The sequence below is a fragment of the Ranitomeya imitator genome, chromosome 2 (assembly GCF_032444005.1).
Source record: "Ranitomeya imitator isolate aRanImi1 chromosome 2, aRanImi1.pri, whole genome shotgun sequence".
Taxonomy (NCBI): Eukaryota; Metazoa; Chordata; class Amphibia; order Anura; family Dendrobatidae; genus Ranitomeya; species Ranitomeya imitator.
Window position 1 is genome coordinate 103178535 of NC_091283.1, and position 26782 is coordinate 103205316.

Sequence of the window (26782 nt, forward strand, 5' to 3'; positions counted from 1 at the left end):
CCTCGTTGATTCGGACGGATGTGTTTTTGCTTCATTTGTTTTCCTTTCTGCTGCTTGTCCTGACAATATGGATTAGAATAGAAATAACACTTGGGAACACAATTTTTTTAAGAGTTAGGTCAGACAACTGTTCTTAATTAATTTTTGGATGCTGAATCCAGAAATGATCTCAGTTTTCGTTTTTGAACTATAGGATTTTTGTCTTCTCAAACCTATGTAAACTACTGTACCTAAAAAGTGTTTTTTTTTTTTTTTTAAATAGTACAAATATGAACAAAAAATGAAATGTATAAGAAATAGGCATGACAAAGTTGTGACTACTCTTACAAGTTGCCACGTAGCTCTATGAGTCGAATTGTAATCAGATAACAAGTCTTATTACAGATATCAGTGCAATTGTGCTTCTCTGGCAGGTAAGTTGTGTAGGAAAAACTTGGCGTGCTAGAAAAAAACTGACTACATTTTTGGAATCAGCATGCCAATTTTAGTATAAATCAGCTCAAAAACCTAACTCAACAAATTTTTTTTCAAATTATTCCCCTGTGTAATCTGCAAAAAGGACCCAAATAAAGCATCCTTGTGAGTTTGGTGATCTGTAGACACTGTCACCGGCAATGCTCGTCTCCCGGCCCTTTAGTGCCAGGTTCTTGTAGTTGTTTACCAGCCTATTAATAGTGGTACACAGGCCCGTGCATCTAATTGATGGTGCTTTTTTCTATTCTAGCTGTGGTGGGCGCTCTTGAGGGTAAAGACTGCTCTGAATCTGTGAAGGCGATCCAGGAAACGATGTCTGTATCCGAAGAACAGCTCTCCTTCATCATCTCTGGCTCGTACACGCTCCTACGTGTGGCATTCAGAGCCTCCGCGTCAGCCCTTAAACTGGAGGTGAGGAGGGCCGGGCTCTGTGCACCCCATGTCTGAGCCTTAAGGTACCTTCACACATAACGATATTGTTAACGATATCGTTGCTTTTTGTGACGTAGCAACGATATCGTTAATAAAATCGTTATGTGTGACAGCGACCAACGATCAGGCCCCTGCTGGGAGATCGTTGGTCGCTGAACAAAGTCCAGAACTTTATTTCGTCGCTGGATCTCCCGTGGACATCGCTGGATCGGCGTGTGTGACACCGATCCAGCGATGTCTTCACTGGTAACCAGGGTAAACATCGGGTAACTAAGCGCAGGGCCGCGCTTAGTAACCCGATGTTTACCCTGGTTACAATCCTAAAAGTAAAAAAAACAAACAGTACATACTTACCTACAGCTGTCTGTCCTCCAGCGCTGTGCTCTGCACTCCTCCTGCACTGGCTGTGAGCGTCGGTCAGCCGGAAAGCAGAGCGGTGACGTCACCGCTCTGCTTTCCGGCCGCTGTGCTCACACAGACCGTACAGGAGGAGTGCAGAGAAGCAGAGCGCCGGGGACAGACAGCGGTAGGTAAGTATGTACTGTTTGTTTTTTTTACTTTTAGGATGGTAACCAGGGTAAACATCGGGTTACTAAGCGCGGCCCTGCGCTTAGTTACCGGCATCGTTGGTCGCTGGAGAGCGGTCTGTGTGACAGCTCTCCAGCGACCAAACAGCGATCCGGATCGTTGTCGGTATCGCTGCAGCGTCGCTTAATGTGAAGGGGCCTTTACATCACATGTACACAGCAAGAGTAATGCCCAACATATCGCTCCAGTGTTCTCAGGGTAGGACCCCAAAGAGGCTGCCGCTGTAAAAGGAAAAAGAAATACACTGTCCTGGGGACCTCTCAGTAGAAAGGCGCGAGTGACAATGTGTGTTTTTTTTTTTTTTTTTTATCAATGGACTAATCGATATGCAGGACTTTAATGCAGCGGTCAGGTCAGTAGCCTGTGGCCACTGGATGGAAGCTTTACGAGCCACCTCCCAACTTACTGGTACCTACCTGACCCATTCAATAGAAGATTGCAGATGCCGGCAGTTAAGAGGTGGTTTGCAGGGATCCTGCCCTACGGCCACAGAATACTGACCTGCCTGCTGTTCCAAGGCTTTTCTCATTTATTTGCTTCTCTCCTTTCCTATGTATTACAAAAGGTGTGTGGTAACATGTACCAGGCCATTTGGGATTTTCTTGGCCTCTGTTTGATGATTGGTTCCCAACAGATACATGTCATGTGTGTGCGAACAGCATTTCCAGCAAATGTCGGGCTCAATGTGAACAGAGCCTTATGTAGGTACCAGCCATGATGTATGAACCGTGGGCCGCATGTAGGAAATGGTTCTAATCTCTGCATTCTGTCTCATTTATAGGTATTTAAAGAAGACTTGAAAGAGCTCAGGTGAGAATCTCTGCACAGTGGATATTATAAGGGCGGATCAGTGATAATGGATCGAATTGAAAGAAGTAAGCGGGTGCTACTGCATATGCTGGACGGCCACACAAGGTCACATTCATGGATGCTGCATAGTCGGGGAGAACGACATGCATGCACCTATAGTGGGTGCCGCTTTGTGCCCCTATTGTGTATTAACAAATGCCATCAGCACTGCTGGGTGGGTGACTTGCTGATTGCTGTAGTCAATAGGATGGCTGTTTGGCCTGATTATAAGTGATCACTTATAGGAATGAAATCCTTTCCCTAAATGCACCGTCAGTGTCCGAACGCTGCGACAGCAGAAAACAGAGTCCTGCTTTCAGAATTCCTGCTCCTCTATTGCTTCTAAGAACAGATTTAAAACCGTGCCATAACTTTACTGACATAACTATCACGGTTAATATTAGATAATAGACTGTTCTTTCTCCCTTTAGGATCCCAGATGACTTTATTGAGGACTTTGCTAATATTGTGTATGGAAACAGGTGAGCATCTCCGTATAGTGATCAGAGCCAATAAACCTGACTACCTGCTAAATACTAATAATTAAACAGCTGCTTTTTATAAAAGGGGTTGTCTCTCTGCGTTTATAAATGTAAGATCCTTATTGAAGCTGCTGATCACCGAGGACTCTGCTACAGCTCAGGTCCATCAGCAGAATACAGGCTGCCTTTATTTGTAACGCTCGTCCCATCTTCCTGCAGGCGGTCAGTTCTTGAAGACGCTGCTGTGAAGCAAAGCATTAGGTTGCCGACCGTGGAGGATATGAGATGGAGAGTCGACGTTGCGATTTCCACCAGGTATTCATGCACTGTGTTAATATGTGATGCCTTTATGTAGAAGAAGAGCCGACATCATCGCTGGGATTGAATTTTTGGCATACAATATAACACAATATAAAGAAGCTTTTGTGGGTTAGAATATATGTCTGTTTTCGTCCAGAAAGCATTGACTTTAGATGTAACCCATGGATGAGTGCACTGCTGTTTCTGGGAGGAAATTGCCATAGTTTGTTTTTAATCCTGTCCAATCACTTAAATGTATCTTATTGGTAAAAAAAACAAGTTGAATGTAGAAGGATTGAGACACCTTTTGGGAGTTAATTTTATTAGAATTACCGTATTTAAGCTGATATTTTCAGCACAATTTTTTTGTGCTGAAAACGACCCCCCCTCGGCTTATGCACGAGTCAATTGTCCAGAACACTGGCGGGGGAGCGGCATAGCAGAGGCAGGAGCCAGCGGCTGTGGCACAGTGACAGCTGCAGCCGCCGGCTAACAGAAGACATTATACTCACCCTCCATCCCTGCATCTCTGTTGTCAAGCGCCGGCAGCTCTCCTCTCCTCTGCGGTCACGTGGTACCGCTCATTAAGGTGATGAGTATGGACGCATCTCCACTCCCATAGGCGTGGCGCACATATTCATTACCTTAATGAGTGGTTCCACATGACCACTGAACAGAGGAGAGGCGCCGGGACGAAGGAGATGCAGGCGTGAGTAGGGGGGCAATGTGAGCCATGTATACAACCATGGCATGGGGGAGCCCGAGCCATGGGGGACAGGGGAGCCACGCATAGCAGGACAGGGATTTGTGGGATAATGCATACCCAGTTTTTCCCTTCCCCCATGACGGCACACCTGAGAGAGGGGATCTGCCCAGCCAGGACAGGAAACCCTACTGAAAATAAAAGGGCGGTACCTCTCGGTCGCTTCAGTTGGGTTTCCTGTCCTGACAGGGACCCTTGTGCTGAACACGGCGGTTTCACCTACCCAGGTCCCGTCCCGGCGTGGAAGAACAGGCAGCGCCTGTGCGTCGGAGTTCGGGCCCTGGAGGCGCCGTCCGCGGGTCCTCCGGGTCTCTGCGTCCGAGCGGGCGTTGGGCAGCATGGTCAGAGGGCCGGGTTCCCTTCCATGGCTGCCACGCCGCCCTCCCCTCTCTGCCGGCGTCCAGGTGCGGTGGCCGCTTCCGGGTCGCTCGTCTGACGTCACGCGCAAGGCACGCTGGGAATGGGCGTGCCCACGTGACGTCGGGGGCGGGCGCCAGATCCAAGATGGCGGCGCCCATGAAGAAAACGCCGGCCGGTGAGAGGGAACCCCGGCGGCGCGGCAGAGAGTGGGAGGGGTCATTATTGGGCACCGAAGGAGGCGGGGATTGCAGTGGTCCCCCCATAAAAGGGGGTTGGACCACAGAAGACACGCTCATGTCCAAAAACTTCTCCATGGAAGTAGGACAGCAGGAGCAGCAGCAGCAGCCGCCTTCATAGCAGCAGCAGCAGCAAATGGAGCTCTCACCAGATGCCTTGCCGAGCCACCAGCATACCAGGAGCAGTCGCTCAAGTGGTAGAAACAGCAGTCGTCCTGTCCGGCAAGATTCGTCGGCGTCCAGGAGGGACGCTTCACGTGCATCTGTCCAGCCTCCAAAATCGGTACCCTTGATTGTCGGTGGTGGTGAGTGATCTACGTGAATGTCCCCCTTATGGTAACGGGGTCCATTTTTGTCTGTTTTGATCACTAGGGGTCCAGGAAAGCTGGTGTTAAAACAAAGAACCGAGAGTGTGCCCTTTGTAAAAACCCGCTTGCAGTTCAGTGGCAGAAGGATCTCTGTGCTGACTGCATTAGTAAAACTATACAAGAAGAGACCCCTAATTTTGCCACTAGCCTAAAAGCCATAATACAGGCTGAAATAAAAGACTCCTTGAAATTGGCCCTTAGCGAACCAAGAAGGAGAAGCCGTAAGGCATCCACAGAGTCGGATGCCTCTCAGAGACAGGGGAGTCATAAAACATCCCGGTCTCCCTCTACCTCCTCGGCCTCTGTCCAGTCTTCAGATTCCTCCTCGGACAGTGATTCAGGAGGTCGTCCATGTTTCCCAACTGAGGACGTAGATAAAGTGGTTAAATCAGTTAGATCTGCAATGGGGCTTAAAGAGGAGAAGACACCTGGGTCACTAGAAGATGTCATGTTTGGTGGCCTAGAAGAGAAAAGGAAACGCACTTTTCCGGTTAATGCAAAAATAAAAGCGTTAATTGAGAGAGTGGAAAAAGCCTGAAAAAATGGGTTCTTTGCCCTCTTCATCCGAAAGGAGATATCCTTTTGAGGATAAAGACTGAGTCCTGGGAGAAGATCCCTAAGATTGACGGGGCAGTAGCCAAATGTTTCAAAAGATCATCCCTTCCGTTAGAAGACTCTGGTGTTCTCAAAGACCCGCTTGACAAAAAAGCAGATAGTTTTCTGAGACACATCTGGGAAGCCTCAGCGGGGGGCCTAAAGCCGGCAATTGCTGGAACATGTACGGCCCGTGCTCTAATAGTCTGGCTACAACAGATAGAGGATCAGCTAAGAAACAAAGTACCCAGAACTGACATCCTTGCAAATATATCTTTAGTGCAAGGAGCAGCAGCTTTTTTGGCAAACTCTTCTGCGGATTCCGCAAGACTAACGGCAAGAGCAGCGGGCTTGTCCAACGCGGCAAGAAGAGCCCTTTGGCTCAAAGGTTGCCCGGGGATTTGCCATCTAAACACAAGCTGTGTTCTATTCCATGTGACGGCCAACTTCTCTTCGGGGAAAAAACTTGAAGACATCCTGGAACATGCAGGAGATAAAAAGGTTTTTCCCAACATCCCTAAAGATTCTAAAAAAACCTTTCTTTCGGAGGAGAAGATCTAATAGAGGTCGCCCCCCAGGGGAGAGAAAAAATTGGGACTTTAGAGATAAGAGAGGATCGGGCTATATGTTTAAAGAGCCCTCCACATCGGCAAAAAAAATCCCCCCAATGACATTACGCCAGAAGTGGGAGGAAGACTCTCCCTCTTCTTTCCGGCCTGGGTAAATATCTCCCCCAGTATCTGGGTCATGAACATCATCAAAAACGGCTTAAAAATAAAATTTGTCTGTCCACCCAGACAAAACTTTATAATAACTCCCCGACGGAAGTCCCAGCAGGAACAATCTGCCCTAGAAACCGAGATCTTGGGACTTATCCACAAAAAGGTTCTTCAGGAAGTCCCGGTTCAGGAAGAGGGAGACGGGTTTTACTCCCCCCCCCTCTTCTTGATCCAAAAACTGGTTGAGCTTCCTTACATTTATAATAGTTCTCCAAGAACCATCCAATCTATAGAGAACTACACTTTCAAGATGGAGTCTATAAACACGACCATAAAACTTCTCTTCCAACACTGCTTCATGGCAGTAATAGACTTAAAGGATGCATACTACCATATACCAATACATCAGGAATATCGGAAATACTTGAGAGTAGCTCTCTATATTCAGAATCAGGTAAAGCATTATCAATATACAGCCCTTCCATTCGGCCTGTCTACAGCCCCCAGAGTTTTCACCAAAGTGATGGTGGAAGTAATGTCATACCTCCGGTCCTGGGATATAGTAATTGTCCCATATCTGGACGATTTCCTGGTAATGGGGAGGTCAGAGTCTCACTGCACTCAAGTTTCAGTGGTAACATCAACTCTAATGGAGCTGGGTTGGATAATAAACATCCCCAAGTCCAGACTACTGCCAGTAAAAATACAGTCCTTTCTGGGGTTAATACTGGACTCCGAGCGTCAGCTCTGCCTCCTTCCACAAAACAAAGTGGACAAGATAATAAACCTGGCCAGTACAGCAATACGTCAACCCGCAATGACTCTCAGAAAGGCGATGTCCCTTCTAGGCTCGTTAACATCGTGTATTTCGGCAGTAGAATGGGCACAATTCCACCTAAGACAACTACAGTGGGAAGTTCTCTCAGCTCAAAGACTATTAAGAGGGCATTTAGAAGGAAATCTATGTCTCTCCCTGGGCGTAAGGGATTCCCTAGTTTGGTGGACTGTAGAACACCACCTGACAATGGGGGTCCGGTGGAAAAATCCGGTCAAAGACATCATCACGACCAACGCAAGCGGTACAGTTTGGGGAGCTCATCTGAGGTCTCACTCTGTACAAGGTACCTGGTCCATACGAGAAAAAAACTATGGGTCAAACGAAAAAGAGCTATGGGCAGTGGAGAAAACCCTAAGACATTTTTTCCCTTTACTCCAGGGTCGCCATACTCGAATCCTGACAGACAATCGAGCAGTGGTGGCGTATGTCAATCATCGGGGGGACGAGGTCCAAAGGCCTCATGAATGCATCAAAACTACTCTTCCAATTAGCAGAACAACACCTGTTATCTCTGTCGGCACTACACATCAGGGGCATAGAAAACACTCAAGCAGACTTCCTGAGTCGCAGAGGCTTAAGACAGGGGGAATGGTCCTTAAACCCCCAGATATTTCAACAAATAGTCCAAGCCTGGGGCTCACCAGAAATAGACTTGTTTGCCAACTCGCACAACAAAAAAGTCAGAAAATTCTGCTCCTTGAATCCAAAAGAACATCCCTTCGCAGTAGATGCCCTACTAATACCTTGGAAGTTTTCTCTGGCCTACGCATTCCCCCCGATAGTGATGATCCCAGTTGTGATCCGGAAGATCAGAGAGGATCAGGCAAAAATTATCCTCATAGCTCCATTTTGGCCAAGGAGACCATGGTTCTCCCTTCTAAGGCAGATGTCGGTAACAGATCCATGGATTTTGCCAGAAATTCCGGACCTACTAACCCAGGGCCCAGTAACCCACTCTCAGGTGAAGGGCTTCCATCTGGCAGCCTGGAATTTGAGAGGGCGTTACTAAGTCGCCAAGGATTCTCACCAGGTTTAATCTCCACCCTGTTGAAAAGCAGAAAACCCATAACTTCTAGAATCTATGGTAGGACATGGAAAAAATTTCTTGACTTCCTGGGTGAACCATTGGGGGAGGTGGCTCCAGTGGGTCCTATCCTGGAATTTCTGCAAGCAGGATTACGTCTTGGGTTAGCAACCAGCACCCTTAAAGTTCAGGTTTCAGCCTTGGGGGCACTATATAACTGTAATCTTGCCTCAAATAGATGGGTTTCACGATTTATAAAATCTTGCAGTAGATCTCGGCCGGTCGTTATCCCAAAAATTCCTCCTTGGGATCTAAATGTGGTCTTAGAAGCTCTAACTAAACACCCTTTTGAGCCCTTACAGGAGTTATCACCTAAGTTACTTACCCTTAAAACAGTTCTTCTAGTAGCCTTAACATCGGCACGTAGGGTAAGTGATTTGCAAGCCCTGTCAATATCCCCTCCTTATACTCAGGTTTTTGATGACAGGATCGTTCTAAGACCAGACCCGGCTTATCTCCCCAAGGTGGTTCAAAAGTTCCATAGGAGTCAAGAGATTACCTTACCATCTTTCTGTAGAAATCCAGGGGAACAAAAGTTCCACATGCTAGATGTGAGAAGATCTATGTTACAATACATATCTATGACTAGTCAGTGGAGGAAAGACCAAACCCTATTCATAGCCTTTCAGGGTAGCAAAAGAGGGTGTGGGGTAGCTAAAAATACTATTGCTAGATGGATTAGGGAGGCCATTAGTTTATCCTACTCTGCGGGTGGCACTCCGGTTCCTGAAGGCATCAAGGCTCACTCTACCAGAGCCGTGGCTACCTCCTGGGCGGAAAAGGCTGAGGTATCAATTGATCAAATTTGCAAGGCTGCTACCTGGTCCTCACCCTCAACTTTTTTCAAGCACTACCGGCTAGACCTTTCCTCCTCTGCTGACCTAACCTTTGGTAGAAGGGTACTACAAGCGGTGGTCCCTCCCTAAGGTTTCATTCTACAAAAGTCTCTCAGGTGTGCCGTCATGGGGGAAGGGAAAACACCAAGGTTACTTACTGGTAGCCGGTTTTTCCGGAACCCATGACGGCACCCGTATATTCCCCCCCTTTATCACCCTTTCGGTGTGCACTATTGTTTTGGGTGCTTTTTTAGTTAATATGATCTGGTGTTGGATTGCCATGTGTACTAACCAGGGGGGCCTCTCATGCTCTGAAAACCAACTGAAGCGACCGAGAGGTACCGCCCTTTTATTTTCAGTAGGGTTTCCTGTCCTGGCTGGGCGGATCCCCTCTCTCAGGTGTGCCGTCATGGGTTCCGGAAAAACCGGCTACCAGTAAGTAACCTTGGTGTTTCCGTGGCAAAAGTAGGTGCCTCGGCTTATACTCAGGTCGGCTTATACTGGAGTATATACAGTATTTATTTGATTAGGTTTCATTACAATTTTTTAACCGTTTGACTTCTGTGTTTCAGACTGCAGAATGATTAACTGTGAATCTGTCAGTGAGTTCTCATAACCGGGTTCATAACACTTTTATCTTTTGATTTATGACCACATCCTAGTTCATCTCTACTGTTGTGGTCTTAACAGAAGATAATGACTTCAGTCTAAGGTTCGGTGCACACTGTTTATATTCACACCGTCGGGTGCACACTCAGGAGTAGGCTTGAGCGAAACTGATCGGACAAATTCAAAAGTCGCCGACTTTTGGCAAAGTTTCGTATGACGCGTTTGGCGCCATTTTTTCAGCCAATGAAGGGGCGTGGGCAGAGTGATGACATAGGTCTCATCTTCTCGCTTGTGCGCTGTAGCAATTTGCAATGTGTAACACCAACTTTTCGAGAGTTCGAGAGAGAGTTCGAGAGACCAGACTCGACTCGACCCTAAAAAACTAAGTCGCTCAACCCTACTCAGGAGGCATGCACCCAACTATGGTCACAGTCAGGATTGATGACGAGGCATCCGTCCGCCAGAGAGACCCTCTGTAATGCAAATGACAACATATGGGACGTATTTGTGTGTAGTGGTCATCTACCATTTGTTAAATCCTCTTTGATCAATATCTACTTTACTTTTATTACAGTATATAGCATCAATCTTAGGTTCCAGTCCCCAAAGTACCGTATATACTCGAGTATAAGCCGACCCGAGTATAAGCCGACCCCCCCCCCCCCCCCCCTAAATTTGCCACAAAAAACTGGGAAAACTTATTGACTCGAGTATAAGCCTAGGGTAGGAAATGCAGCAGCTACCGGTGAATTTCAAAAATAAAAATAGATGCTCCCTACCGTTCATTATTGCCCTATAAGATGCTCCATATAAAGCTGTGCCACATATAATGCTCCATACTGTTCATTATTGCCCCATAGATGTGCCATATAAAGCTGTGCCATATAGTGCTCTGCGCCGTTCATTATTGTCCCATAGCTGTGCCATATAGTGCTCTGCACCGTTCATTACTGCCCCATAGCTGCCATATAGTGCTCTGCGCCGTTCAGTATTGCCCCATAGCTGCCATATAGTGCTCTGCGCCGTTCAGTATTGCCCCATAGCTGCCATATAGTGCTCTGCGCCGTTCATTCCTGCCCCATAGCTGTGCCATAGAAAGCTGTGCCATTGCTGCTGCAATAAAAAAAAAAAACACGCCATACTCACCTCTCTTACTTGCAGCTCCCAGCGTCCGGTCCCGGCGTCTCTCCGCACTGACTGATCAGGCAGAGGGCGCCGCGCACACTATATGCGTCATCGCGCCCTCTGACCTGCACAGTCAGAGCGGAGAGACGCCGGGAAGATGGAGCGACGCCCGGCGTGTGGAACGGGGACAGGTGAATATGACATACTTACCTGCTCCCGGCGTCCCGCTCCTTCTGCCTGTCACACTGTCTTCGGTGCCGCAGCCTCTTCCTCTATCAGCGGTCACCGGCACCGGTGATTAGAGAAATGAATATGCGGCTCCACCCCTATGGGAGGTGGAGCCGCGTATTCATTTCTCTAATGAGCGGTCCCACGTGACCGTGTGACGGGCAGGGGGAGCGCCAGGATTGCCGGGACTAGGTGAGTATGCCTCAGCGCCCTCTCCCCCTCACCCGCCGACCCTGCCGCCCACCGTGACTCGAGTATAAGCCGAGAGGGGCACTTTCAGCCCAAAATTTTGGGCTGAAAATCTCGGCTTATACTCGAGTATATACGGTAGATTAAGAAATACGGAAAGTTTTAAAAATGTAAAATAAAACATACATTCGAAGCACCTCTCTTTTCCCCCATTAAAAATAGAGAACAACAAAAATATATATGTGGTATCACAGAGTCCAGAAAAGTCAGACCTATCAAATTATAAAGAATTAATCCATACATGTACAATACTCACAAAAAGTTAAAGATATTTGGCTTTCAGGTGAAATTTCAGGATGATCCTATAATCTACTCTAATCTTTTCAGATGAACTTAACGTGACCTTCTCTAAACTTCTGAATGCACTTGTCCAGCTGTTCAATGTTTCAGTAGTTTTTGCACAACTTGCTGTTCTCTAAGAAGGAGCTTAAAGGGGTTGTCCACTACTAGGACAAACCCTTCTTAAACTAAATGTTCGGCTCCTCATAAAATAATAAAGCCAATACTCCTTTCCCGTGACAACTCTGTTCCAGCTGTGTCGGCTCTCGCTCTCCCAGGGGCTGTGATGCGGTGTTGTGACATGTGACGCCCGGGGCCCAATCAGTGCTGGCGTCACTGACTCCGCGTTCGGACAAATTGAAGATGAAGTCCTAGATGAGCTACCCGGACTTCCTGTTCATGCTCAGCTCATAAGGAGGCTGAGGCACTGACACCAGCACTGATTGGATGCTGGGGTCACATGTCACAACACCGCATCACAGCCCCGGGAGAGCGAGAGCAGACACCACGGTAACAGCGCCGGCATGGGAGGTGATCGGGGCTGACATTTAGTTTTAAAGGGAACCTGTCACCCCCAAAACCGAAGATGAGCTAAGCCCACCAGCATCAGGGGCTTATCTACAGCATTCTGTAAAGGTACCTTCACACATAACGATATTGTTAACGATATCGTTGCTATTTGTGACGTAGCAACGATATCGTTAATGAAATCGTTATGTGTGACAGCGACCAACGATCAGGCCCCTGCTGGGAGATCGTTGGTCGCTGAATAAAGTCCAGAACTTTATTTCGTCGCTGGACTCCCTGGAGACATCGCTGGATCGGCGTGTGTGACACCGATCCAGCGATGTCTTCACTGGTAACCAGGGTAAACATCGGGTAACTAAGCGCAGGGCCGCGCTTAGTAACCCGATGTTTACCCTGGTTACCATGCTAAAAGTAAAAAAAAACAAACAGTACATACTTACCTACAGCTGTCTGTCCTCCAGCGCTGCGCTCTGCACTCCTCCTGTACTGGCTGTGAGCCGGAAAGCAGGGCGGTGACGTCACCGCTCTGCTTTCCGGCTCCCAGACAGTACAGGAGGAGAGCAGAGAAGCAGAGCGCAGCGCTGGAGGACAGATGGCTGTAGGTAAGTATGTACTGTTTGTTTTTTTTTACTTTTAGCATGGTAACCAGGGTAAACATCGGGTTACTAAGCGCGGCCCTGCGCTTAGTTACCCGATGTTTACCCTGGTTACCGGCATCGTTGGTCGCTGGAGAGCGGTCTGTGTGACAGCTCTCCAGCGACCAAACAGCGACGCTGCAGCGATTCGGATCGTTGTCGGTATCGCTGCAGCGTCGCTAAATGTGAAGGGGCCTTAATACTGTAGATAAGCCCAGATGTATCCTGAAAGATGAGAAAAAGAGGTTAGATTATACTCACCCAGAGGCGGTCCCGCTGCGGTCCGGGGCCTCCCATCTTCTTCCGATGACGTCCTCTTCTTGTCTGCGGCTCCAGCGCAGGCGTATTTTGTCTGCCCTGTTGAGGGCAGAGCAAAGTACTGCAGTGCGCAGGCGCCGGGCCTCTCTGACCTTTCCTGGCGCCTGCGCACTTCAGTACTTTGCTCTGCCCTCAACAGAGCAGACAAAGTATGCCTGCGCCAGAGCTGCGGCGTGAAGACAAGGAGAGGACGTCATCGTTAGAAGATGGGAGGCACCGGACCACGCGCCCAGGTGAGTATAATCTAACCTCTTTTCTCCTTCGCCTCATTGGGGGACACAGACCGTGGTGTATGCTGCTGCCACTAGGAGGCTGACACTAAGTGATACAAAGAAAGTGGGCTCCTTCCCTGCAGTGTACACCCTCCTGCTGGCTCTCAGCTAACCAGTTCTTGCTTGGTGTCTGTAGGAGGCACTTGGGTCTGATTCAGACCCCAACATTTTTATTTTATTTTTTACTTTCCTGTAAAATTTTTAATTAACAAAGTGAAGGGGGCGGCAGATACTTTCAAGGTTCCGATCTCCCCCGAATCATCAACAGGTGAGCACGCCGAGTATACCTCCCCGTACCCTCTCCTGCAACGTGAGAAGCCATGCCTGAGCTCACTTCAGGGGCGTCGGTTCCTTCATGGTCCCGATCTCCCCACACCAGCATCAGGCGACCACATGGAGTGTCGCCTTCATGTGTTATGATCAGGTGACCTTGGAGCAGCATGAAAACTTTCACTGGAGTAGGTGGCAACTATACTGACCGCAAACCCTGATCTTATCACCGCAACTAGAAGTAGCCGTGGGGTGTGCCTAACAAAACCTAGACACCTCGACACAGCCGGAGGACTAAATACCCCTATAGATGGAAATAGGAATTTCTACTTTGCCTCAGAGCAGAACCCCAAAGGATAGGCAGCCCCCCACAAATATTGACTGAGTAGTAGAGGAAAAGACACACGTAGGCAGGAAACAGGATTTAGCAAATGAGGCACACACTAGCTAAATAGGAAAGGATAGGACAGGATACTAAGCGGTCAGTATTAAAAATCCTTCCAAGAAATCCACAGCAGAAAATACAAAAACTCCACCATCTAACTAAAGATGTGGAGCGTATATCTGCATCTCCAGAGAATCCAACAAGACTGAGAAAACACTGACACAGTCTAAGCTGGACAAGAGAAAAACAAATGAATAGCACAGAATGTAAGCACACTGCATGTGTGCCACAGAAACAAAAAAAGACACTTATCTTTGCTGAATTGACAGCTGAGTAGGAGAAGCCAGAAAGAGATCCAACACTTCAGAAGAAACATTGACAACTCGCAAGGACTAATGAATCCCGCACACCTAAATATCCCAGTCAGAACTGCAATCAGCAGAAACACCTGGCCAGGACTGCGAGTCAGAGACCACTGCATTCCCACCTACAACCACTGGAGGGAACCCAAGAGCAGAATTCACAACATTCATGTATCCTCTCCTGGAGCCAGGTCTACAGCCGGACAACTGGCCCTGTCCACCCGGGGGCTGAACTCCCTGGCTGTACAGAGGCCCCTCTCTATGGCGTCCGAGCAGCCCCCACTGTCCCACCACCACCACTGTGAAAGCGGATGGCACAAGGAGGCGGACGGATCCTCTCCACCTCCCTAACAAAGGCATGGGTGATTGAGGTTTATCCCTCTATCCCTGCAGCAGAACAGTAGAGTGCGCGCTTTTCTCAGCGCTGAAACCTAGTCATCCGCGGCGGCTCCATGCCGGGACGCGCACCGATGGTGAGTGGATCCAGTCAGCGGTGGGCCTCTGCAGTGGGATATTCACATACTGACAGGCAGCCTCCGCTTCCCTGCGGCTCACCTCTCTGAGGTAATGCTCCGGCCGCTGCAAAAATTTAGCCCCCGGCTTCGGCCGATGTGTAGGCCCGAAGCCGCGCCTGCACTTTATGGCACGCTAAGGTGGCTCCGCCCACCTTTTCTGGCGCTTCTTCCCTGGCACAGGAGCGATCGTTTCCCTCGGCAACGCTGGTATTGGTCACGCCGGCTGCAGAAATTTAGGCCCCGGTTTGGGCCTATTCATGGGTCAGGAGGCTCCGCCCACACAGCCTCTATGGCTCCGCCCCCCAATTTTGTGTTTCTCTCTCTCTGCAAGACTTTATCACCTCTGCAACTCACGGTTGCCATCTTGGTCCACCCTGCCGACACGCACACGCTATGGTTTTGCATTAAAGAGGCACAACGACTCTGCATCCGGGTAAGGAAGTACTGCACTCTTCCCCTGCATCTTCCCCCTGTACTTAGCATGACCAGTATTTCCTGCCTTGACCTGTATTCCCTGCTCTTAAAGGCACAGGACCAGTATTCGCTGGTCTTAAAAGCACATGACCAGTCCAAAGCCGGCCACCCTAAATGAGCTCAGGAGCCCTCCGCCTCTGATCCCAGCTTATCCCAGAGTACCTAGTTCCCTGAGTGGGCTTCGTCACTGACGCAACCCATGGATTCTCTCCCAAGAGATTTGAATCCCTCAGTGAACTCTCTGTGGCTCGGAGTGCTCGCAGGACCAATATAGATGGTCCCTTTCCTTCATGCAAGCCGTCGGCTAGCAGGAGCCGCAAGTTTCCTAGAAACATACAGGCGTCTAGAGATGCACACATGCCTAGAAAATAGAAGTTTCATTTCCTGATCCCTCACCAATGATTTTCTGAGAACAAGTCTCTGAATATGGATCGGATATTGCCTTGGTTCTGGACTCACCAGAACTTCAGAAAAGGATGGATTTGCCTATTTACATCATCAACCAATCTCTGTAGATTGACGAGGACTTTGGTTCTACTCTAGATTACGCAGTGTCCCTTATGAGGAAACTAAACTCCCTCGCAGAGCATTTGCTATTCACCCGGACAGGGAGCGTCTGGTTAAGCGATCCACTGGACAGAAACCTCTGCAAGCGCGGTATCCTTTTCAGCCAATATGCAAACACACGGGGTGTCCCCTCCACATATACCAACCTAAGACATGAGATGCCATGGCGGGTCCTTTTAAAGGGCACCGATCTCCCCACACCATCAATAGACGAGCACATGGAGTGTCGCCTCCATGTATCCTCTTCTACAGCCAGGCCTAACGCCGGACAGCCAACCCTGCCCACCTTAACTCTGTGGATGTACAGAGGCTCCCTTTTTGGCGTCCGAACACCCCCTCTGCATCTCCACTATTTAGCAGATGATGAAAGAAGGTGGACAATCCCTCTCCACTTCCCTGTTAAGAGGATGGTGGATCGAGGGTTCATCATTTTAACTCTTCACAGTCAAAAGAGCGGCGATAGTAAGAGACGGTTTTTCCTGACGTTCTGCATGCAGTCGCGCATTCTGCCACTTGGCATATTAACCGTGTAGAATCTCCTGTGGTATACCTACCAGTATCCCTACCCAATGGGTCATCAATTAAAAATACAACGGACTGTCAGATAGCAAATCTAGTTCGTTCTGTCTTGCGGTCTCCAGTTCAGCGCTCTACCCTCCCTTAGCCGCCGCATGTGTTGTTAGAGCAATGGTCTCTTGGTCAGGGACCTTAACTATTTTGATTTCCTATAGACCCAACCAGCAGTGGATCAGTTGTCCAGGACGGTCTAGATCTAAGGGATCTTGGTTCCAAAATGGGGACCGAAAAGTAAGACCGACCCTGAACCTCAAACTTCTACCAAGCTTGACAAAGTCCCCCTTCTTTGGATGGAGTTCCCCCGCTCAGCCATTACTTCAACGAAAAAAGGTGGAGTTTCTGGCATCCACTGACATTCGGGATGCTTACTCTCTCACATTCCTATGTTTTCACCTCTTCAAAAATTCCCTCTCGCAAACAGCATTTTCAAATCCCGACCTTGTCCATTTGGCCTTGCTACTGCACCCAGAGTGTTCGCAATAGTTATGGCGGCTGTCATGTTCCTCTTGCACCCTAGAGGCGTGGTCGTCCTGCCCTATTTGATCGACTTTCTAGCCACTCCTTCAGCCCGGCGCAGAGTCGTCTATCTCTTGCGATAGCCCCTCTCTCCTGGGCTGGCAGCTAAACTTAGACAAGTTTTTCCTCATTTCCAGCCCAGCAGATATCATTCTTGAGAATGATCCTGGAATCTTCCCGAAGGTTGATGATTCTCCCTTGAGACAAGGCCGTGGCCCTTCAACAGGGAGCTCGCGCACTTGTAAACTCATCCCCTCATTCCATTTGATTTGCTAGGAGGATTCTGAGGAAAATTGATGACTACAATGGAAACGGTTCCTTCACTCCTCGTTTCCGCAGGTCAATCAGGCTTTCAGAGGGTAGTCTCTGAGCGCCTTCCTCATCCAGGGGAGATCCTTTCTCCCGGTTCAATGGTTATTAGTGACTACCGATGCCAGTCCTCTTCTCCTGATCATTGTTCTGTGGATCCGAACGGTATGGCTAGTTCTACAGCAGGTCCACTGCCTTCTGGCGGGTCACCCCATCCGATTCAATCTGACAATCCCACGTCTGTGCCATACGTCAATCATCTAGCAGGTACCCACGGTCATGGCCGTGGTACCTCACATTCTCTGTTGGGCCATGATCTATCATTCCGTGACCTCCACACGGCACATCTCAGGAGTAGAACTTTGGGCGGCAGACGCCGTTAGGGTCCCGCCTCATGTGAGTGGAAACTTCACCCGGAAGTCTTCCATCAGATCTATCTTCTCTGGAGCACTCCACATGTAGGTCGGAGGGCGTCCAGACTGAACGCCAATGTACTCTAAGTTCATGGTTTGGCCTCCAGGTCCAAAAGCTATTGCACTGCATGCTCTGGTTCTTCCATGGTACCAGTTTCCTTAACCCCTCTTCCACTACTTCCAAGATCTTTTCGGAAGCAGTGATCCTGGGAGATCCGCACTGACCATGTCTGGTTTTCTTGAACTAGTATTTTTCCGTCTTATTGCAACAAAACTGCAAATATGGACTTCCTCGCAGGGAGTCTTCACACGTGGTTCTTCCCTATCGCATACCGTTAGATCTTTGGGACCTTAATGATCCTGGGAGTCTTAAAGTAGACTCCTTTTTGATCCGGACAGACTTTACTATCAGGGAAGGTCCCCTCTTTTTCTCTGCGATCTCCTCATCCTGACGAGTCTTCGGAGCTGGCCACTCAGTTCTTTCAGGTTTTTTCCCTTATTACCATCAAGGCAAGGTTGCCCTCAGGCCATCTCCGTCCCTTGTTACCAAGGTTGTATTGTATTCCCACTTTTATGAGGGCATCGTTCTTCCCTCATCTCTTTCTGCACCAGTCCACATAACGGAATGGGTTCCCGATACTCTGGACGTGGTCACTGCTCTGAGTAGGTACGTCTCGAAGACGGCGTCCTTCCGACGGTTGGATACTTTATTTGGGCTACCTCACTGTAAGCGGACGGCTTCCTGACTGTTACAGAAAGGGTTTAGCCGTTTCATCCGCCATGTTAGCTTGGAGGATGCGTTACACCATCCAGGAGTCCGTCCGTGTTAGACTGGCATCTATCTCCCTGTCTATCAAGGTTTCTTGGATTTTATGCACAGGCGTCGGCACAGCACGCCTGCTCGTTTGCGGGTTTGTCGAGTCCGCATGCATTCTTGAAGTGCTTTAATTCTCAGACTTCCACAGATGTGAGTCTGGGCAGACGGACTCTGCAGGCCGTGGTGGCACACTTGTAAGTAGCGGTTAAGGTACTGTCACACTCAGCGACGCTGCAGCGATATAGACAACGAGCCGATCGCTGGAGCGTCGCTGTAGAGACGTCAAACGCAGTAATTCCAGAACGATGCAGGCGCGATCCAGTGACGTAACGGCGACTCACTTATCGTTCTCGCTTGTTGTTAGCTCCATGTAAAACATTGCTGGCATCGTTGCTTTTGATGTCAAACATGACGATACACGCTGACCTGACAACCAAATAAAGTTCTGGACTTCTAGCTCCGACCAGCGATGGCACAGCGGGATCCAGATCGCTGCTGCGTGTCAAACACAACGAGATCGCTATCCAGGACGCTGCAACGTCACGGATCGTTGTCGTTCTCGTTGTAAAGTTGCTGAGTGTGACGGTACCTTTACACAGGGCCTGATCTGATGTTGTCCCCACCCAGGGACTGCTTTGGGACGTCACACGGTCTGTGTCCCCCAATGAGCTGAAGGAGAAATAGGGATTTTTTTTGTGTACTCACCGTAAAATCCTTCTCGTCGAGCCATTCATTAGAGGAAACAGCTCCCACCCTATTATGCACTTGTGTTTTGTTTTATAATTTGACATGCTATACTCTCATAAATAATGTGACATGTTATACGCTTATATATTGTTATTGATCGCCTACTGCTTTTCCACCAAACTGGTTAGCTGAGAGCCAGCAGGAGGGTGTATACTGCAGGGGAGGAGCGAACTTTCTTTGTATCACATAGTGTCAGCCTCCTAGTGGAAGCAGCATACACCCACGGTCTGTGTCCCCCAATGAATGGCTCGGAGAAAAGGATTTTACGGTGGGTACACAAAAATCCCTATTTTCTCATCTTTCAGGATACATCGGGGGCTTCCCTACAGCCCTACAGATTGCTGTATATAAGCCCCTGATGCCGTTGGGCTTAGCTCATCTTCGATTTTGAGGGTGACCGGTTTCCTTTAAGAAGGGGTTGTCCTAATAGTGGACAATGCCTTTAATGGCAAAATTCACAACAGGTGTTGGATCCATGAATCGCCCATTAAATTTCAGGGTTCAATTAGAGTTGGTATTAAACAGTCCTCCACATCATGCTGTTCACATTTTAACATCATGGCCCATGACGACACCTAACAGGGCTACCTGACCACACCACCAAGCACAGATGTTATCGTCGCTGGATGAGGGACAAGTTTGGCTCAGTGCTGTTCACTGGAGAATGTAATAATAGTTTTTATTTTTATAGCACCATCATATTCCGCAGCACTTTACAAATTTGAGTCAATTCACGCTGCGCGTAAATGATGGCCACAACTATGTTGGAGACAACAGAGAGCGCTATGCATCAGCCACTGTTGTCACCAGAAGAGCCTTTGGTGGTGTTACAGGGTGGCTAGTTAATGCAGAACTGACCTACGCTTTGTGGATGGTAGCTCGTACTGCTTGAGTAACATCATTAATGCAGTCATTATGCCTCTGCATGAATAACACCGGCTTAATCTTGCGTTCATGGATGACAAGGGTCCAGCTCTTTTCATCATTAGGAAGTGGCTGCTGGAGACTGGGTACCTCCAATGGAGTGGCCTGCACTTTCCCCAGACCTGAATACCATAGAAAACCTATGGGATCAGCTGAGTGACCATGTAGAGGCTCGCAACTCTGCACCCCAGAACCTCATTGACCTGAGGGACGCCCTTCAAGAACAGTGGGATGCCATGCCTCAGACAATAACTCCACTTGTGAACAGCAGGAGATGTCATCGTGGTCAAGCTGTAATTGATTCTCAAGACATTGACATTTTTGGGGGGTATACTCACCACTGTTGTTGGCTTTTGTTTCAATAAATTGTTAGCGATGATGACATCACCATTGCATGCTTCTACTTAAATACCCAACTTTCATGATAAAATATCACAGTAGCGGGAACTTTTTACGTTTTCCTTAAATATCCCCCGAAAACCAAATATTACTATTTGTGAGTACTGTATATGTTATCATTAAACAGGGTAAACGGAAAAATTAAAACACAAAACGGGTTTTTTTTTTTGGTTTTTTTTTGGTAGCTGCAATACTGCAAAAAAAAATGCTGTAAGAAGCCACCAAAATATCACATCTAATTAAAAATGTTGTCCCGCTCCCCTCCCAAAAGATGAGCCCTCACACACGGCTCTATCAACCAAAAAATAAAAACATTACAGGTCTCGGAAAATGGCGACACAAAAAAAAACTATTTTTTTTTTTTTCCTACAAGTTTCTGATTTATTTGTTTTAACCGTTTTAAAACAAGAAAAAACTGGATAAGTTTGGTTTCTCCATAATCATACTGATGAGATTTCTATTGCCAGTTCCATCGTCCTGCGTGGCTCTTGTAAAAAGGGGAGGAAAAAACAGAAACTTACCATGGGAGTAAATGGTTAAAGGGAACATGACATATCCTGTAATACTGGCAAACTTTTTAAATGCTTCAAATTGTGAAAACCAGGTCAGACAGCTGAAATCCTGCCATATTGTCCGATAATAATAAGATTAGGTGGAGCATTCACAAACCAGAATCTGTCTGTTGCTGGAGCAGTTTTCTGTCTGACCCAAAAGTCAGATAATGTAAAGTTGTAAAAAGAACACATTCCAATGACGTGATGACATACGGGACCAAACCAACAATCAGCGGTCCGCCATTGCCGATTGCATTTTCTATTTCGCACCAGAGGGATTATCATTAATCCTGGCATCATCTGATCTACGCTTTAAAGGGAACCTGTCACCCCCAAAATCGAAGGTGAGCTAAGATAAGCCCCTGATGACGGTGGGCTTAGCTCACCTTTGATTTTGGAGGGGACAGGTTCCCGTTAATACAACTAACAGTCCATGTTTTTCCTGTATACCACTGTGAAATGACTATAAAGGAACCTTTTCCAAATTCTGTAAATGTGTTTTTGGTAGAATAGGGCTGTTTTGTGTTTTTGTTCTTTGCTCTTTCGCTATTTGAACTGGTTTTACAATAATGTTAAAAATCTTGCTTTTCTCAGCTCACTTTCCCGGGCGCTGCAGCCGTCCATTCTAATGCAGATGAAGCTCTCCAATGGAGAGTCCCATCGTTTTGAAGTAAGTTCCCTATGGAAAAACAAGAAAAAAAGTTTTTATTTGTTTTATATTCTGACCTGTGTCACTTTGAGGTACCGTAATAACTGTAACGCTTCAACGGATCCCACTGATTCTGAGACTGTTTTTAAAGTGTTTTTGTTCCCTTTAAATCAGAGAGATGTCACACAAAATAAAATAGTTAATAAATATAATTTCCTGCATATCTACTTCACATCAGCACAATTTTGGAAACATAACTTATTTTTGTTCGTAAGTTGGAAAGGTTAAAAGTTGACCAGCAATTTCCCATTTTTCCAACAAAATTTACAAAACCTCCTTCCTTTTTTTTTTTTGGGGGGGGGGGGGGGGAAGAGATCACTTCACAATTTAAGTGACTTTGGGGGACCTATATGACAGAAAATACCCAAAAGTGGCACCATTCAAAAAATCGAACCCCTCAAGGTGCTCAAAACCACATTCAAGATGTTTATTAACCCTTCAGGTGCTTCACGAGAACTGAAGCAATTTGAAAGGGGAAAAAGTGAACTTTTTTTTTCACAAAACATTTTACTTTAAACCCAACCTTTTTTTTTTTCATAAAGGTAACAGGAGAAAATGGACCCCAAAATTTGGTGTGAAATTTCTCCTGAGTATACGAGTACCCCATATGTGGGGGGAAATCCACTGTTTGGGCGCACGGCAGGGCTCAGAAGGGAAATTCTCAAAATTGTCTGGAATCAATGGCAGGCGCCGTGTCCCGTTTGGTGAGCCCCATTTTGGAAACTACACCCCTCAAGGATTTTATCCAGGGGTATCCAGAGCATTTTAAACCCACAGGTACGAGACAGAATTTGATAACATTTTGTCGTCATTAGTGTTGACCGCAAGTGCTCGTTACTCCAGTTTGCATCGGGTACACACCGAATATCGCGGGTATTCTTGCGACCTGCTCGAATCCCCACCCTGCATGTTTCGCTGTTATTTGACACCTAAAAAAAAACCATGTTGGGATCTGAGATACTCTGATGATACCCGATGCAAACTCGAGTAGCGAGCCCTTGCGTTCAACATTAGCCATCATATCTTCATAGAATTTTTTTTTTTTTTTTTTCAAAAGTAAAAAAAAAAAAACAGCCCTAACTGCAAAGAATGAAGAAAGAAATTGCCATTTCTTATTTTTGAATTTTTGTTTTATATAACTAAAGGGGTGAAAAAGGGTAATTTGGTTTACTATATATTTTTAATTTATTTATTTTGATCACTTTGATAGGATCTATCACTGTGATCAAAAACCATTAACTGGCAGATCTTGGTGAGCTCACTGAGCATGCACCCGCCATTTTTTTCCCAAGAAGATGATGCGGAGGGCTGGGCAACAGATCAGGAGGGCCCAGGGTTGGCACAGGAGATACGTTAGATAATATCAGAGAGAGGGATGAATTGTAAATATTGTACCCTTTCTTTTTCTTTTTACTACTTTTTTTTTTTTTTTTTATTGATCGCCATTATTGGATAAATAACAGCAAACGTGACTGTAAAAAGACAAACAGCACTGATCATTTTCTCCCCCCCCCCCCCCACCCCACCCCTCCAGTAGCAGAGACCCTTGGAGATTTACCAATGCTAGGGGGGGCTATACCCTTATTTGTTGGCAGCGGCGCTGAGGAATAAGTACTCTTAACCATCACCGATAAAAGGCGTATCTGCGGTCACTAAGGGAATAAAGCACCCCTCCAGTGGTTTTGTTTGATTATGTTTTCAAATATTTCCCCACCTCTGTCTTGTGCTGCTCCCAGCACTGTTCTAGTCCCCTCCTGCATCATCTGACCGCTTTTGTGACTTCCAGCTTCTTCCTTGTGGACCAGTACTTTCTCATAATGAGGTTCTCATGGGCTTTAATTATGAAAGAAGCCAACAGTTCGCAGTATGAGCTGGAAAGTCAGCGCTATGGTCAGGTGATGCATGAGAAGACTGTAGCAGAGCTGGAAGCAGAAGGCGGACACTGAGTAAGTATAATAACCCCTTCACCCCCCCAGAGCTTTTTTAGGTTTACATTTTCATTTTCGCTCCCCTCCTTCCCAGAGCCATAACATTTTTATTTTTCTGTCAATATGGCCATGTGAGGACTTATTTTTTGCAGGATCAGTTGTAGTTTTGAACGACACCATTGATTTTACCATGTTGTGTACTAGAAAACGGGAAAAAAATTCCAAGTGGGGTAAAATTGCAAAAACTTGTCTTTTGTTTGGCATTTTTGCTCGGTTCACTAAAAAGTGGTGAAAAAAAACTCCAAACTTTGCTGAAAAAATTGTGCAATTTTCCGATAGCCGTAGCGTCTCCATTTTTCGTGACCTCTGGTTCGGTGAAGGCTTATTTTATGTGTACCGAGCTGACGTTTTTAATGATCCCATTTTGGTGCAGATACAACCTTTTGGTTGCCCGTTATTGCATTTGTCGGGAACAAAAAAACATAATTCTGGTGTTTTGCCTTTTTTTCTCGCTACGCCGTTTAGCGATCAGTTTAATCCATTATTTTTTTTTTTTCATTATTGATCGGGCGATTCTGTACGCAGTGATACCAAATATGTGTATGTTTGATTTTGATTTTTTCTATATGACTCTTTTGAATGGGGCGAAAGGGGGGTGATTTGAACTTCTTTTTTTTATTTATATTTTCAAACTTTTTTTTTTTTTTTTTTTTACTTTTACCATGCCTCAATAGTCTCTAGAAGCTGGCACAACTCGATTGGCTCTGCTACATGGAGGCGATGGTCAGATCGCCTCTATGTAGTAGAATTGCTGACTTGCTATGAGCGCCGACCACTGGGTGGTGCTCACAGCAATTCGACAGTGACAACCATAGAGGTCTCCAGGAGCCCTGGGTTGTCATGCCGACACATCGGTGACCTGCGATCACATGACGCAGGTCATTGGTGTGCGTCTTTCCGGTGCGATTGCCGGAAGAGAAGTACCATTTAAATGCTGCTGTCAGCGGCATTTAACTAGTAAATAGCCGCGGGTGGATCACAAAGTTCAGTGGGTTAGAAGAACCTCAACATTGGATGATTTTTCTAAACGCTGTTGAGTCTGAGTCCCACAGGGAACGTACAATTTACAAGAAATTAATTTCCCATTTGTCATTTTCCAGGTTCCGGTTGCTAAATTCCAGGAGCTGCGGTACAATGTTGCTCTGCTCTTGAAAGAAATGAATGACCTTGAGAGGAAGAACATTCTGAAAATCCAGGACTGACCCTATGTGAACTGTGAATGACGGTGTCTGCACCATTTCTGCTGCTGGGTGCCACCCAGGTCTCTGGCTGATTATAGGCCTATGTTTGATAGATTTCCTCAGAAGCAAGTTATCTCGGTCAGTGCATCTACTGATTCAGATGAGCTAAGCAATGCTGATTATGAAGCAGTTGAGGGAAGGTGGCTGCCAACGCCCAATCACTTACCCCACAGGTAACTTACATGGGACCACATTACAATAATCGTTGCAGCAGCTGGAGACAGGACAGTGCTGGTTCCAATGGGACGGAGCGCCATCACCTGTCCACGATGTGGATAACCGTGGAGTGCTGCTTGCTGACCAAGTCACATCTGGCAATTTGTAGACGTGACCTGTCCCAGATCTGCAGCTTTCATCTGAACGCAGCCTAAACGGCCACAGGATGTCCACAATGTAGGTGCGGAACCCCTTTTACCCCCTGAATTGAAGTGTAACATATGAGTGCATGTAAATATTCTTTGTGTTACATTTTTTAGATGCACTATTAATTTTTGCATCAGTCATAAAAAATATTGAATATAATGAAATGTTTGAAGATCTTTGTATTTAAAATGTGGCGTGCAGCTCTAACATGCAGAGAGAGAATTGAGGAGTAAGAATAGAAAACATAATGGTCACAGAGTGGTTTCACTTTCTAATATAAAAGATAACTTTTAATATGAAGACGTTAAAACTCCGTTCTTACAAAACATCAGTCTGTGAAACTCACGCAGGACACTGGTGACAAATACTGAGCTTATCTGGCACATTCACAGTATAATGTCCATCACCGGAGAACTCTAATGTATGACAAATTGTGAAGGCGGGAAATGTTTCACAGAAATAATAGTAATATGTTGTCATATGCCTTATGGGATTGAAGAGCCTTGTGAAGGGGATTGTCCCAACTGATGTTTGCAGTCATTAGATGATTCTACAGTACTGATCTCCATCGAGAAGAATTCATCAGTCTTGAAAGAATAAAATGGAAATAAAAGCACACCCTCTTAATGTCCTTTAGGCAGCTCACAAAATGCATGAAGATCTACATTTATCGATCACCCATGACACCACCACAAGAGCAGATCCGCCCTTCAAGGACAGGAAGACTAAAATGGGCGGCACCTCTCCCACGCATCGGTTTCCTGTCCTTGGCGGTTGAACCTTTTACAGGCGTACCTGAAGAGCAGAAGATTGACGATCATCTTCCCAGGCCTCTCCCCCTGGTCGGTTCAGGCAGCTATATCTTCCCTGTTTCAGCCAGTACGGGGTCTCTGAAAGTGCCACAGTAGGTCCAGGGGGATTTTCACTTTTGTGTGCAGGTGAGCAGCATCCCGGGCAGGAATGGCCTGCTCTGCTGTGGCTCAGCAGGCACGGACACGCACCAGAAGGCAAGATGCAGGCACGCCGACTGCTGTGTTCCGGTCCAGAGACGTGCCTCTCTGACATGTAGAAGGGAGGTCAGGTGAGGAGTTGTGTCTGGGGGAGGGGTTCAACTGTGTGACGCCAGTTGTCATATGACAACTGACTTTTTTGTATAGTCGTAATTAAAGCTACAGCAAGCGAGGCATTCACTAGGAGTGCCATGTACTACTACACATTTACAGTTATGCTCAAAAGTTTACATACCCTGGCAGAATTTTTGCTTTCATGGCCTTTTCCAGAGCATATGAATAGCACCAAAACTTTATCTCCACTCCTGGTTAGTGGTTGGGTGAAGCCATTTATTGTCAAACTGCTGTGTTTTCTCTTTTTAAATCATAATGACAACCCAAAACATCCAAATGACCCTGATCAAAAGTTCACATACCCCATTTCTTAATACCGTGTATTGCCCCCTCTAACATCAATGACTGCTTGAAGTCTTTTGT

General features: G+C 46.9%; 1 protein-coding gene across 1 annotated transcript in view; it reads left to right on the plus strand.

Moving 5' to 3' along the window:
• The window catches only part of COMMD5 (COMM domain containing 5), a 30281-nt gene extending 4342 nt beyond the window's left edge, over nt 1–25939 (plus strand). Inside the window, exons 2-7 of the mRNA XM_069747080.1 lie at nt 725–885; nt 2276–2304; nt 2775–2825; nt 3045–3140; nt 21589–21664; nt 24792–25939. Coding sequence (XP_069603181.1) covers nt 725–885; nt 2276–2304; nt 2775–2825; nt 3045–3140; nt 21589–21664; nt 24792–24893 — 515 coding nt within the window. The 3' untranslated portion in view covers nt 24894–25939. The remainder of the gene's footprint in view (nt 1–724; nt 886–2275; nt 2305–2774; nt 2826–3044; nt 3141–21588; nt 21665–24791) is intronic.
• Nucleotides 25940–26782: the final 843 nt, after the last annotated feature.